This window comes from Podarcis cretensis, assembly GCF_951804945.1.
Source record: "Podarcis cretensis genome assembly, chromosome: 12".
Classification (NCBI taxonomy): domain Eukaryota; kingdom Metazoa; phylum Chordata; class Lepidosauria; order Squamata; family Lacertidae; genus Podarcis; species Podarcis cretensis.
Genome location: NC_137181.1, coordinates 13,404,778 through 13,418,719, shown reverse-complemented (window position 1 = coordinate 13,418,719; position 13,942 = coordinate 13,404,778). Strand labels below are relative to the sequence as shown.

At 41.0% G+C, this 13,942-nt stretch overlaps 1 protein-coding gene and 1 long non-coding RNA gene across 2 annotated transcripts in view; both read left to right on the top strand.

Moving 5' to 3' along the window:
- The window catches only part of LMBR1 (limb development membrane protein 1), a 61,366-nt gene extending 49,221 nt beyond the window's left edge, over window positions 1–12,145 (top strand). Inside the window, exons 15-17 of the mRNA XM_079946927.1 lie at window positions 3,182–3,248; window positions 6,802–6,963; window positions 8,387–12,145. Coding sequence (XP_079803053.1) covers window positions 3,182–3,248; window positions 6,802–6,963; window positions 8,387–8,472 — 315 coding nt within the window. The 3' untranslated portion in view covers window positions 8,473–12,145. The remainder of the gene's footprint in view (window positions 1–3,181; window positions 3,249–6,801; window positions 6,964–8,386) is intronic.
- Window positions 12,146–12,664: 519 nt separating this feature from the next.
- On the top strand, window positions 12,665–13,594 carry LOC307199319. The gene is made up of 2 exons (XR_013831864.1): window positions 12,665–13,054; window positions 13,412–13,594. It is a non-coding gene; the product is annotated as an uncharacterized lncRNA (long non-coding RNA).
- The last annotated feature ends 348 nt before the right edge of the window (window positions 13,595–13,942 follow it).

Here is a 13,942-nt window from a genome sequence, read left to right as displayed (position 1 = left end):
CTGGAATGTAAGAACCATGAACCTTGGTAAGTTGGATGTGGTCAAAAATGAGATGGCAAGAATAAATATTGACATCCTGAGCATCAGTGAACTAAAATGTACGGGAATGGGCAAATTCAGTTCGGATGACCACCATATCTACTACTGCGGGCAAGAATCCCATAAAAGAAATGGAGTGGCCCTCATATTCAACAAAAGAGTGGTGAAAGCTGTACTGGGATGCAATCTCAAAAATGATAGAATGATCTTGATACAAATCCAAGGCAGACCTTTTAACATCATAGTAATCCAAGTTTATACACCAACTACCGGTGCTGAAGAAACTGAAATTGACCAGTTCTATGAAGACTTACAACACCTTCTAGAAATGACACCAAAGAAGGATGTTCTTCTCATTATAGGGGATTGGAATGCTAAAGTAGGGAGTCAAGAGATAAAAGGAACAAATGGCAAGTTTGGCCTTGGAGTTCAAAACGAAGTAGGGCAAAGGCTAATAGAGTTCTGTCAAGAGAACAAGCTGGTCATCACAAACGCTCTTTTCCAACAACACAAGAGACGACTCTACACATGGACATCACCAGATGGGCAGCATCGAAATCAGATTGATTATATTCCTCAGCCAAAGATGGAGAAGCTCTATACAGTCAGCAAAAACAAGACCTGGAGCTGACTGTGGCTCAGATCATCAGCTTCTTATAGCAAATTCAAGTTTAAACTGAAGAAAGTAGGAAAAAACCACTGGGCCAGTAAGATACAATCTAAATCAAATCCCTTATCAATACACAGTGGAAGTGAGGAACAGGTTTAAGGATTTAGATTTGGTGGACAGAGTGCCTGAAGAACTATGGATGGAGGCTCGTAACATTATACAGGAGGCAGCAACGAAAACCATCCCAAGGAAAAGGAAATACAAGAAAGCAAAGTGGCTGTCCAACGAGGCCTTACAAATAACGGGGGAGAGAAGGCAAGCAAAATGCGAGGGAAATAGTGAAAGATACAGGAAATTGAATGCAGATTTCTGAAAAATAGGAAGGAGAGACAAGAGGGCCTTCTTAAACGAGCAATGCAAAGAAATAGAGGAAAACAATAGAATGGGAAAAACTAGAGATCTGTTCAAGAAAATTGGAGATATGAAAGGAACATTTCGTACAAAGATTACCAGAATTAAGGACAACAGTGGTAAGGACCTAATAGAAGCAGAAGACATCAAGAAGAGGTGGCAAGAATACACAGAGGAATTATACCAGAAAGATATGGATGTCTCGTACACCCCAGACACTGTGGTTGCTGACCTTGAGCCAGACATCCTGGAGTGTGAAGTCAAATGGGCCTTAGAAAGCACTGCTAATAACAAGGCCAGTGGAAGTGATGGTATTCCAGCTGAACTATTTAAAATTTTAAAAGATGATGCTGTTAAGGTGCTACACTCAGTATGCCAGCAAGTTTGGAAAACTCAGAAGTGGCCAGAGGATTGGAGAAGATCAGTCTACACCCCAATCCCAAAGAAGGGCAGTGCCAAAGAATGCTCCAACTACCGCACAATTGCACTCATTTCACACGCTAGCAAGGTTATGCTTAAAATTCTACAAGGAAGGCTCAAGCAGTATGTGGACCGAGAACTCCCAGAAGTGCAAGCTGGGTTTAGAAGAGGCAGAGGAACCAGAGACCAAATTGCAAAAATGCACTGGATTATGGAGAAAGCTAGAGAGTTCAAGAAAGACATCTACTTCTGCTTCATTGACTATGCAGAAGCCTTTAACTGTGTCGACCACAGCGAACTATGGCAAGTTCTTAAAGAAATGGGAGTGCCTGGTTACCTCATCTGTCTCCTGAGAAATCTCTGTGTGGGACAAGAAGCTATAGTTAGAACTGGATATGGAACAAGTGATTGGTTCAAAATTGGGAAAGGAGTACAACAAGGCTGTATATTGTCTCCCTGTTTATTTAACTTATATGCAGAATTCATCATGTGAAAGGCTGGGCTGGATGAATCCCAAACCGAAATTAAGATTGCCGGAAGAAATATCTGCAAGAAGATCAAACCTATCCATTCTGAAGGAAATCAACCCTGAGTGCTCACTGGAAGGACAGATCCTGAAGCAGAGACTCTAATACTTTGGCCACCTCATGAGAAGAGAAGACTCCCTGGAAAAGACCCTGATGTTGGGAAAGATTGAGGGCACTAGGAGAAGAGGACGACAGAGGACGAGATGGTTGGATAGTGTCTTCGAAGCTACGAACATGAATTTGGCCAAGCTGCGGAAGGCAGTGGAAGACAGGAGTGCCTGGCATGCTGTGGTCCATGGGGTCACGAAGAGTCGGACACGACTAAATGACTAAAGAACAATACTGATATGAGGTACTTGTCTTGCACAAGCACTGTGAAATGTGAAAGAGCAGTTCTGTACTCAGAGGTTAAGGGCAGCTGTTTTTTCATACCTTTGTGAAACTGAAGAAAGGAAACAGTAAGGTTCAGTCCCCATCTATACTATATAATGCTTCACATTTTATTTTATTAGATTGATACACTCTACCTTTATCCAGTGGAGCTCATCACATATTTATGTAATCCATGATTAATGTGTGAGGGTCAGATTCAACCACCCATTGCATAAATGGAAGCCAGTGCAAGGACTCCCTCTAGTGCAGTGGGGCTTCCCCCTCCTTCCCCCTGTGCCTCCCTCACAGAAGGATGCCCATTACGGTTTCATCTCTTGATCTGCAGTGGTTCTTACCAGCAAAGAACCCAAAGATTCCTTTGGGACCAAAAACAGCAGCAAGTCCAACCTGCTGCTCATTTCAACACAGAGACCAAATGCCGTTCTGGATGCACAGAGGCTGGAATCTCTGTATCTGGGAAGCCAACATAACATTCATTGTTATGTTAAAAAGCATCTGTGGCAGAAATAGGGGCTTAGTATGCTTTCTTTGTGTTTGTATGATACAGTATATGCCAATATAAAAAATCCCTGTGGTCTATATAAGAATTTTTAGAGGAGACTTGAGTTGTTTGGGAACACTTGGCTTACAGCAATATTGGAGAAATGCAGAGGAAACATTAACCTTAGGGATGGGCAGACTTTAAAATCAAATTAGAAGAAGCTGGGGTGTGTTTTCAGTGCCGTACATGGTAGACTTAGAGCTCATCAATCACATTGAAATACTTTTTTTGTTCAAACAGATAATTGGGAACTGCGTTTCGATCTTAGTCCTCAGTTCAGCTTTGCCAGTTATGTCAAGGACACTGGGTAAGTCTTTATTTCTGTTTTTTAGAGAACTCTTTATTGAGGTGTGTGTAGTTTGTTGCCATTGCCTATCGAATCAGTAAATGGTCATATTTTCAGGAAAGAAAATCTGGGTACAACTTGAGTATCTTATGAAACAGCTTTCTGAACATACTTTGCTGGAGCTCTTAAGCCAGTGCAGACTCTGATCATTCTTCCCATGTCAGCGCCATACTTTGAGCATTGCTGCTGGGGTTCCAGAAACACAAGCAGCAATGCCTAAGTTTCCTTGTAAGCCTGTGGCTTGGGTGGTAGGCCCTAAAGGGACAGAGTTAAGTGAAAGACCCTGGGAAAAGTCAACATATATTTGCTTAGTAGCACACCCTTGCCTTCTGTGTAGTGTAAGGAGGAAATATAGACAGTAAGAATCTTATACCGACAAACCCTGGGATTTGTGTGTGTCGATGTGTGCACAGACTTTATGGCCTGATTTCAAGCAAATTGTGCTCCAAGTGTGGCTAGCAAAGATTAAAAATAAACCAAGGCATAAATATTAGCAGCAAAAGGACAGGACAACAAAAGCCTAAAACACAGCTGTAGTCTAAATTTCACAAAGCTCAGTGGTAGTTTCCCACCAGCACCTGAAATCTGCCTCTGTGATAGGAATGGAGCAACTGATTCAAAGTGCCCCAGTTCTGAGGCTGAGTAGCCAGCCCTTGATTGAGGGTATCAAAAGCTGCTGAGAGGTCTAGCAGTATTAACAAGGCCATACCCCTGTGTCCTTCAGGTGTCAGGGCAACCAAGCTAGTTTCAGTGCTAAAACTAGTCCTGAAGTCAAATGGAATGTAGACCATCAGGTTTGTCCAAGATTGCAGTCATGCAGTTTGGAGGCCAGTGTAGCACATAACTACTGATGATACTCACTTGCTAGATAAGTAGAGAAAACGAGGGAAACCAAAGGAAAGTAGCATCAACAACTTAGAAAGAGCTACTTGAGGAACTCTCAAATGTTTGATCATGCCTAGAGGCATATTTTCCCTTTGATGGAACAAGCCCCCTGTGCTATTTCACAAACTGCTTTTGAAAGTCTCATCAATTTAGCAATTTTTCTTAACTTTTAGTACACATTTCTTTAAATAATGAAGTGAGTAATTGCAGCCATTAGGTGTTTCAGCCTAAAAAAAATTGAGTGGTAAAAATAAGTCTGTAATCTTTTGCTGCTAAGGCTTTCTAGGGGGGTGGGAAACCTTATATTCACGGTCAACTGGCATGAAGATGACCTTCTTATAGAAAATATAATCAGGAAAAAAATGAGCGTGCACACATGCACACAAGAGGATGTGTCATTGCTGCTACACAGAAAGCAAATTAAAGGCAAGACTCCCTAGTTCCCTGCTGAGGGACACAAATGAAATTCCTATATTGTTTGCCATAGAGATAAAAGGAAGGCTAAAACTGCAAAGATGAACAGTTAAAACGCAACTAACGAAATGCATATACACAGCTGTCCAAAGAGGATTAGTGGAGTGCATTAGGGTACAGTGAGTCATGTGGTGCTTTGCAGAATAGTATGAGTAAAGCAGGCTTCTGGGTGATAAAACGAGGAGAGCTTTGTCATAGATGGGAATGGCAAATGGGAAAGTAAAATTATCTGTATTAGAATATTCAGTGACTTTCACCCCACCATCAATAACAATGAACCAATCTATGCAAGAAATACATTTTCTGGACACTTCTATAAAAATACAGGATGGGTGCATAGACACCACCTTGTACCGAAAACCAACTGACCAACAAACACATCTACATAATTCCAGCTACCATCCCAAACATACCATACCAAACAATCAATTGTATATAGCCAGGCTCCACATGACTGCCGCATCTGTTCCAACTCTACAGACAGGGATTCTCACCTAAGAGATCTACAGCAAACCATTTTGAGCCTAAAATATCCGCCTGATGAAGTTAAACAACAGATCAACAAAGCCAGACTGATACCCAGAGAGAACTTGTTGCAAGACAGACCCAAAAGAGAAGATAACAGAACACCACTAGTAATCACATACAGCTCCCAAGTTAAAACAGTTCAACACATCATCAGAGATTTACAACCTCTCCTAGACAATGACAGTTCTCTTTCTCAAGCCCTGGGAGGAAGACCTTTCATTGCCTACAGACAGCCATCGAATCTTAACTTAACTCCTCACTCACAATAACACAGCAACCAGACTTAACATAGACACTGGTACCAGAGCCTGCAATAAACCCAGATGCCAACTTTGCTGCCACATACACCCAGACAACACCATCACTGGACCCAGCAACATCAAAATACCATCTCAGACCTATTTAATTGCTCATCTTCTAACATTGTGTAAGCTATCAAATGCCAGCAGTGCCCTTCAGCTCTCTATATTGGACAAACAGGCCAAACCCTACACCAAAGGATAAATGGACATACCATATTTTTCGCCCTATAGGGCGCACCGGCCCATAGGATGCACTTATTTTTTTGGGGGGTGGGAATAAAGGGGGGGGGAATTATTCCCCCCCCCCAAGCCCTACAGAGAAAAGAAGCCATGACAGCGAGCGGGATGGATCCCGCTCGCTGTCCTGGCTTCATTTTTAGCCTCAGGGCTGGGGGTCCGGGAGTGAAAGCGAGGTTGCGCAACCTCGCCATCGCTCACGGAGCTTGCGGGGCTGGGGGCGAGGGAAGCCCGAGCTTCCCCCGACCCCAGCCCCCGGAACGGGTCTGAGAGTGATGGCGAAGTTGCGCACAGCTTCGCCATCACTCTCGGAGCTTGCCGGGCTGGGGGGATAGCTTCCTGAAGCCTGGAGAGCGAGAGGGGTCGGTGCGCACCAACCCCTCTTGCTCTCCAGTCTTCAGCGAAAGCCTGCATTCGCCCCATAGGATGCACACACATTTCCCCTTCATTTTTGGAGGGGAAAAAGTGTGTCCTATAGGGCGAAAAATACGGTAAATCTGACATCAGGAATCACAAGACAGAGAAGCCACTAGAAGAACACCTCAATCTTCCAGGACAATTCAATGCAGGATCTCAAAGCAGCTGTCTTATTACAAAAGAATTTCAGAAATAGACTTGAAAGAGAAGTTGCTGAATTACAACTTATTACTAAACTGAAAACTAATGGAGAGACCTGGTCTGAATAGAGATACTGGATTCTTGTCTCATTACATATGCTAAAGCTATTTTTGGTCATCTGAATCCTATCCCTTGCTTTTTCCTGTAGGACTAATTGCAGTCATTAACAGTCGTCAACAGATTTATCATACCCATTGAGCCAATCACCCATCTCCTACTACCCTTCTGAGAAAAACCCCACCCCCACCCTCCCACTATATAGAAGGGTCTGGTGACTTCTGTTTCAGTGTATCTGAAGAAGTGTGCATGCACACAAAAGCTTATACCAGAACAAACTTAGTTGGTCTCTAAGGTGCTACTGGACAATTTTTAAATTTATTTCGATTAAAGTACTTGGCGGTCATTTTTCAATCTTAGATATCACACTCATTCACTTTTCTGAATTATGTCACATTCTCTTCCCCCTGCAGGTATTACCAGGTTTGATCTCCTTGGAGACTTTGGAAGGTTTAACTGGTTAGGAAATTTCTACATCGTGCTATCCTACAATATCCTCTTTGCCATTGTGACAACCCTGTGTCTGGTTAGAAAGTTCACCTCTGCAGTTAGAGAGGAGCTTCTCAAAGCATTAGGTAACATTTGTTCTCTTTCTTTTGATAGCCGTATTGTGCATAATTTGAATTTAAACTATCCCTCTAGAGTTATAGGGGGAGTAATTTGCCTGGTGTGGGTTTCCAGCTTCCTTCATGTGGTATAAAAAGACATATGTGGCGAGTGGTTCTGTGTTGAGTTCATCTAGTTTATTCCTTTTAAGAAAACAATTTATTTGTTTGATTTTATCCCATCTTTCTGTCAAGTGGTGCTCAAGGGTACTTATAATGAAGCAAAAGTAAAAACAAAAACAACTAGTTGAACCAATTGTTTTGCATACTTAGTGTCCATAGCAAGTCAGCTTATGAAGCCAAAAGCCTGTTTGAATAAAAGCTTTATCTACCATCAGAATGTTATAATAATAATAATTTATAAAAATAATAAAATTATTATTATGTTAGTTATGATCTGCAAAAGCCAAGTAGTTCTCTGGCTTGTAATGATTTAACAGCCAGTACTTTTGGATTTTCCCTGGGAGCAGACTGATACCAAATGAAGCTCTTGTAATATGGGAGTTGCATGCCACCTACAGTTTGCCTTGTTCAATAACCTGGCTGCAATATTCTGAAGCAGTAGAACTTTCACTGTTCAGTCAGCGTCGTGAACAGCACATCACAGTAGTTCAGATAAGATGTAATTAAGGAATGTGTTGCCACAATCAAATCCATCAACACTGAGAGTGGGCACAGGATATTTCTTATTAGGTTTTGACATGCCAATTGGTTTGCTTTGGATAATGATGCAAAAGCTGGAAAGCTTTGAGGTGGAAAATTAGTAATTGCAACATTAGAAGACCACCAGAGACTCATGGACAGAGAGATGTTTTGAGTAGACGAATGTTCTGTTGTGCTTTTCAAACTGCATGATGTAGTTTATTGTTCTACAGTTTTTGAGGCTTATTTTGTTACTTGGAAATTTAGTAATAATGAAATTGCAGATGTATGAATTCAACTTCACATTAGAAATCAATAGACAAAGCCATGTAGAATGTTCAGTATTTGTTGTGTGAAAGTGAGATGTGATGGAAAGCTCACATACAGCTCCCCTCCCTCTCTGTCATGACTGATAGAATTTAAATTTGTATAATGATGCCATGACATTCTGCTTCTCCCATCAGCAACCAAATATTTAGACCTGGGGAGAGGAAATACCTCCTATTATGACTTTACAGTGTTTGCAGGTTCTACTAGACAGTTGCAAGGGGCAGTTAGGTTGCACAGATGCTGTTCTTGTGCCATTTATAATCCTGTCTAGTTTCTCATGTTCTCAGATAAAGTCTCCAGAGACTAAAATCTTCAATTTATTTATGTATTGGAACGAAGACTAGTATGATTTTGAAAACACCTATACTTGTCAGAAGTGAAAGAGAAATTTAAATGGACTATCTTTTGAAATGTTTTGCAGGTTTAGACAAGCTTCACCTCTCACACAATGCAAGAGACTCTGAGGCTGCAAAGCCATCTGTAAACGGGCACCAGAAAACACTGTGAAAAGCAGGTGGTGGAACCGAGCCCTTTTGACTTCATGACATTCCTGTCACTTCATAGCACTTGTTTTTGTATTGCTTTTTCTTGTTTGTATATTGGGTCCAAGTTGATAACAAAAAAAATTGCACCCAGGAAAGCTGGGTGTATCAGACTGTACTCTCTTCTTGCTCAGATTGATCCATGTTAAATTACTGTGTCAGCTGGCGCAGAATTGTCTTGAAACCTGGAAGCGGAAAAGCAAACTCCATTCCTCTTTGGATACACTTCCGTATTGATCTATCAACATATTAGGCCAAGAATCTCCCGAGCATAAACCCTTTGCTGAAGAATTAGGCTGGGTGTCTGAGATGAGCCTTGCTAGTTGAAAATGGCAAATCCTTTACTAGAGTTGCTGCTTTTTCAGTAAAATTGCATTATGAAAATGGACAACTTATAGAGAATATGGTAAGATTCAGGATCAGTACATTCATTGCCCGTCTGATGAGCTTCCATTGTCATTGTGTCTTAAGATACCAGCAGTTCCTGGTTCTAAATAACAAACTGGCCTACAGTTATCACTAAAGGTAACTTCTACTGAGACACAACAACGAAAGCCTAGGTTGCAGTGCTAAATTGTAATTTCACAGACCTCTGATTGTTGTGTACATAATCATGCATTTTAGGGCAATCACACAATTCCATTAAATGCACAGAGAATTCTGTTCATTCCCTTCTGTGTAATGTGTCGCCTTATATGCATAAGCAGTGAGAAAAGGATACAATAGCACACAACTTCCACAAGTGTTAAAACAATTATCCCACTCTAGATGCCCTGGGTTAAGTGTGCAGTGCATTCTAGTTCATTAGAATAGACCATTTTTTCATTATTTCCTTTGTTGATCTATCTTTTTAAAAAACATGGAGTAATCAGGTAGCAGATTATAAACTCCCGTTTTTTAAATATGAAAATATAGATTCCAATTAAGGCATGCAATTTTCATTGATATTGTTACACTTTAGCAAATCTTGTGTGTAACATATGAATCTGAAGGAAGTTAGCATACATACTGTGAATAGAGGTAGGTAGATTGTAAAGGCTAGCATGACATTTTATGAAACTTTGCTGAAGGTTTGTAGTTCTTGGATGATGAAGTGACATGGCCATTCATAGATGAGCACATTTTATAAGTTAGATCCCATAAGGTTAGTAACTGGATCTTCACAACTTTAATGTTTTACCTCACTTTGAAAATATCAGTATTATATTAATCTCAGTAAGTCCAAAACTGGGTTTTGATGTGTTGTACAATGTTGAAATAATTCTGCAAATTATCCTGCTTTTTAAAAAAGTTCAGAATGTTACTAGATTCATTGGGGCTCACAAGCATTTTCTACACTGTTTGAAATCAGTGTAGAGTTCCTGGATAATAGACACTATTCTAAGTTTCATATGATTTCTTATGAAAATTAATCTTGCATTAAATTTTGGAAGGTAGCATTTATAGTAAATACATTATAGAATTTTTTCTAATATTGTCAGTGGAAATGACAAATAGAACAGATGCAGGACAGAACTTATTTTCATAAAACTGTTTCTGGGAACTGGAATAAATTGTAAACTGGGGGCTTTTTGCCACAGTGGAAGATGTAGAGAATTCGACTCACTCGGTGACACTGTTAGGGTAATCAGATTAAGCCAGGATATGCACAAGTGCTGTGCACCACATACAGCACCCTGCACATAAGTGGGAAAAGAAACCAGGAAGCTGTAGTTATGAATTAAGTATAACTTCACATCACATGCAAATGGGGAAATTAATGGCTTCTGAACAAACCAGCCAACTTGTGGATAAGCTTGTTTGGAAGCTGTTAAGCAAGGGAAGTTGCAATGAACTTCTGCTTCCTGACTTGTTTTTCCATTCACATTCACAGCATTTGATTATCTGAACCAGGCCCAAGAGTTTCGATATTGAGATCTTGTATCTCAATTTGAAATGGTAGTAATTGGTTTTAGGATTTTTAGTGTGCTTGGCACCTCCACTCAACACCACACTGAAACATAATCATTCATGTCATAATAGTAATATGCCTACAGAAAAAAAAGTGGATTCTGTATAGTAAAGGTACACCAACAGTATGCTTATTACCATAGCTACTGCAGTCAGCATATAGATGGATCCAACTGAATTTGAAAGTATTTGTGATTCTGTGGCTATCATGCTTTCGACAAAGTTCATACCAATTATTGAGAATTTTAATCCATGTTCTTCATAGGTAGAGAGTTGACTTAAGACAAATTTGCAAATTAAACATCAAAGACAATAAATGCAGATGGCATGAGGAATCTTCCGTAAGTACCTTAATAAACTTGGGTTAGTTCACCTGTAAGTGCTCTACTGTACAGCCCCATTCAAATCAGGAGCTGTGCAAGAGGAAATGCTTCCCTGAGAATGTTGCCTTTGGTTATCCTAGGGTGGTTAGCATTAATGGTACATGGTATGAAACCTGCCCCCATCCCCAAAAGTCATTTGATTAGTGAAGGCTCCATCTCAATTCTTGTAATTTCTTAGGATCAGGTGTGCAACTTATCCTATGTACTGGTGTGCATCTCGATCAGGGGTGGGGTACTTTCTTTCCCTCTCAAGGGCCACATTTGGGACAATATTTGTGGTGCTAAATAGGCAAGTGATGGGTAGGACCGCTTCCTCCCCTTCCATTCCCCACCCCTTCCCAGCCACGTGCATGAAATTAGGCCAAAGTCTAAATTGCCCCCTGTAAAGTTTTAATGCCTTTGGCAGGAAAATAGGAGGGACCTATCTAGTAATGTGACCAGTGCCACTGCAGCAAATCAGTTTCCTGGTGATACAAGAATAATACAGGCCATCTCACCCTGTGAAATTGAAGTATAACCTGGCTATTGCTGCCTCCCACTTCCAAACTGACACAAAAATCCACAATGCACCACCCTGGAGATGCATGTGGAAATAAGAGTCACTAGAAGGGGGACAGATTCAGCACCTCCCCCCATTATAAATATATGTGATGGTCTCCTGTTCCTTGACTTTGTCCATGTGAAATTGTTAAAATTGTCATTTTATCCCTCAGTTGAAAATTATTTTACAGATGAAGTTCTACTTTCAAATATAGTGATAAAAATTACACATAAATACTTAAAGTTATAAAGGCTTAAATGTGTTTAAGTAGATGGTATTAGTACTTCTTTGATGGATACTAGTAATGTATTCCTAGTGGTTTGACTCGTGTAGTCAAGTGTTTTGTACCTTTTTTTTAAGGTACAAAAACCTCTACTTCAGTCATAAACCATCTGCCTCATTATGAGGCTAAAGCACAAATATGCTTTTCTTGTATGAGCTAGATGTATATCAAATCAGACCAAAAATGTATGCAAGTTAAGTGTCTTAAGTGCGCCATTGTTTGGCTTTCTCCTCCACTGGTACACTGTGTTAACACAGCGTGACAGAATTGTTGTCGCAAAGTCTGAGCACATCTTTACTCTCTAGCTTTTTAAGCTAATGTCAAGCAGACATAGAGGGGTTATTTAGAAGTTGGCTTCACTAGGACACTTTGTTTACAGATTGTAATGTGACGTTTACCTTCACCTCTTTCTCCAATCTCTTTTACACAGTTGCCTGTTTTACAGTGTCAATTAAAGGATTTGACAATATGTTCTTCTACAGCTTACTTGGTTCAGAGGTGTTTCATTCAGCTCAAGCTTCATAGTGGTGCACCTTGTCTTCTGTTCACTTAAAACACTTTGACATTGTGTACGGCCTGGTATTGAGAACATCTCACAAATGTTTTGCCTCTGCACTGAGAATTTTCTGTTCTCCTCTTAGGGAGCTTGTGAACTTTCTTCAGAAGAAATGGGGAGTGGGTAGCAATGTATGTAGTTGTTTGTATGGGCGAAGTTTCTGGACAATAAGATACACCACCTTTACAAATGTTTGGGGTGTACCATTAATGTGCCCAGGAACACATTTTAAATAGAGGATGGATGAAAGCACATCCAGGTAGGGGAAGACATACATCCCATGATTTGAAAGCTGACCACAAGCAGAATCTTGTAGAAAGCTCTGGAAGACTGGCTCCTCTCCTCACTCCTGTACAACACCTTTTTTATATATAGTATAAGGAGGTAAAACCAGTGTATTCCTACTTAGTTCCTTTCTGACTACTCAAGAAGGAACCTCTATACACAAATGAACTAAGCAGAAAGACACTGGTTCTATCCCCAAGTGAGTTGGAATTCTGTTCTAGCATTTCCTCATTGCCTTTATACTGGTGCTGTCTTTTCTAGCCCCCGTCTCTAGCCTGTTGTCATACTCACATCATGGTGAGTGTAGGGAATAGAATTCTTTTGAGGGTATTTGGCTTGTGCCTCACTCACCTGGGCAAGGAGCACATGGTCAAATCTTGCAAGTATTGCCAGAAATGAAATGAAAAAACTTGCTGGCTTCACACAAAGCATTTCTAAGCTATTGAGAACTGCCTCAATTGTTTCTTTACTTGCTTGCCTCCTATTCCCATCTCTTGGTGAGCTTGTTATTCTTCCCATTTGGGACTCCATAGAACCCACAAACAAAAGGTAAAGGTAAAGGGACCCCTGACCATTAGGTCCAGTCATGGCCGACTCTGGAGTTGCAGCGCTCATCTCGCTTTATTGGCCAAGGGAGCCGGCGTACAGGTCATGTGGCCAGCATGACTAAGCCACTTCTGGCGAACCAGAGCAGCACACGGAAACGCCATTTACCTTCCCACCTGAGCGGTACCTATTTATCTACTTGCATTTTGATGTGCTTTCGAACTGCTAGGTTGGCAGGAGCAGGGACCAAGCAACGGGAGCTCACCCCATCACGGGGATTCGAACCACCGACCTTCTGATCGGCAAGTTCTAGGCTCTGTGGTTTAACCCACAGCACCACCCACGTCCCTTAAACAAAAGTTACCTTCCTGCTAACTATCCTTCAAGTGGCTATCCTGTATAAACACAGCCATTCTTCAACCTTGTGAGTTCTTTTATATTTTGCTGAAAGCCGCCCAGAGTGGCTGGGGCAACCCATCGGATGGGTAGGGTACAAGTAATATAATATTATTTCAATTTTGTGAGGAACTGACTTTATGGGAGAGAAAAGCTCTCTTCAGGGATTAGGATGGTGGTTCTATAATGTGACTGCCTGCAATGTGGAACAGTGGGAATGACTGACAAAGGGCAATTGCAGCAGGGAGGTTTCTTGTATGTTTTAGAACCCTGTTCTAAAAATAGGAATGGTGATGAGATGGAGCTAGCATGTATTTACATCCAACTCTAGTGAAACACATGAAATAACCCCCCCCCCCCCAGGTTGCTTACAGATTTGAGGGTTTGAGCCTTTCTTCCCAGTTTCAGTGCTTACTCCCTGCTTGGGAGTCTGTGAGGGACAAGATTGAACATGGTGGCCTAGTTGCTACTGCTACCACACTTGCAATGTCCTCT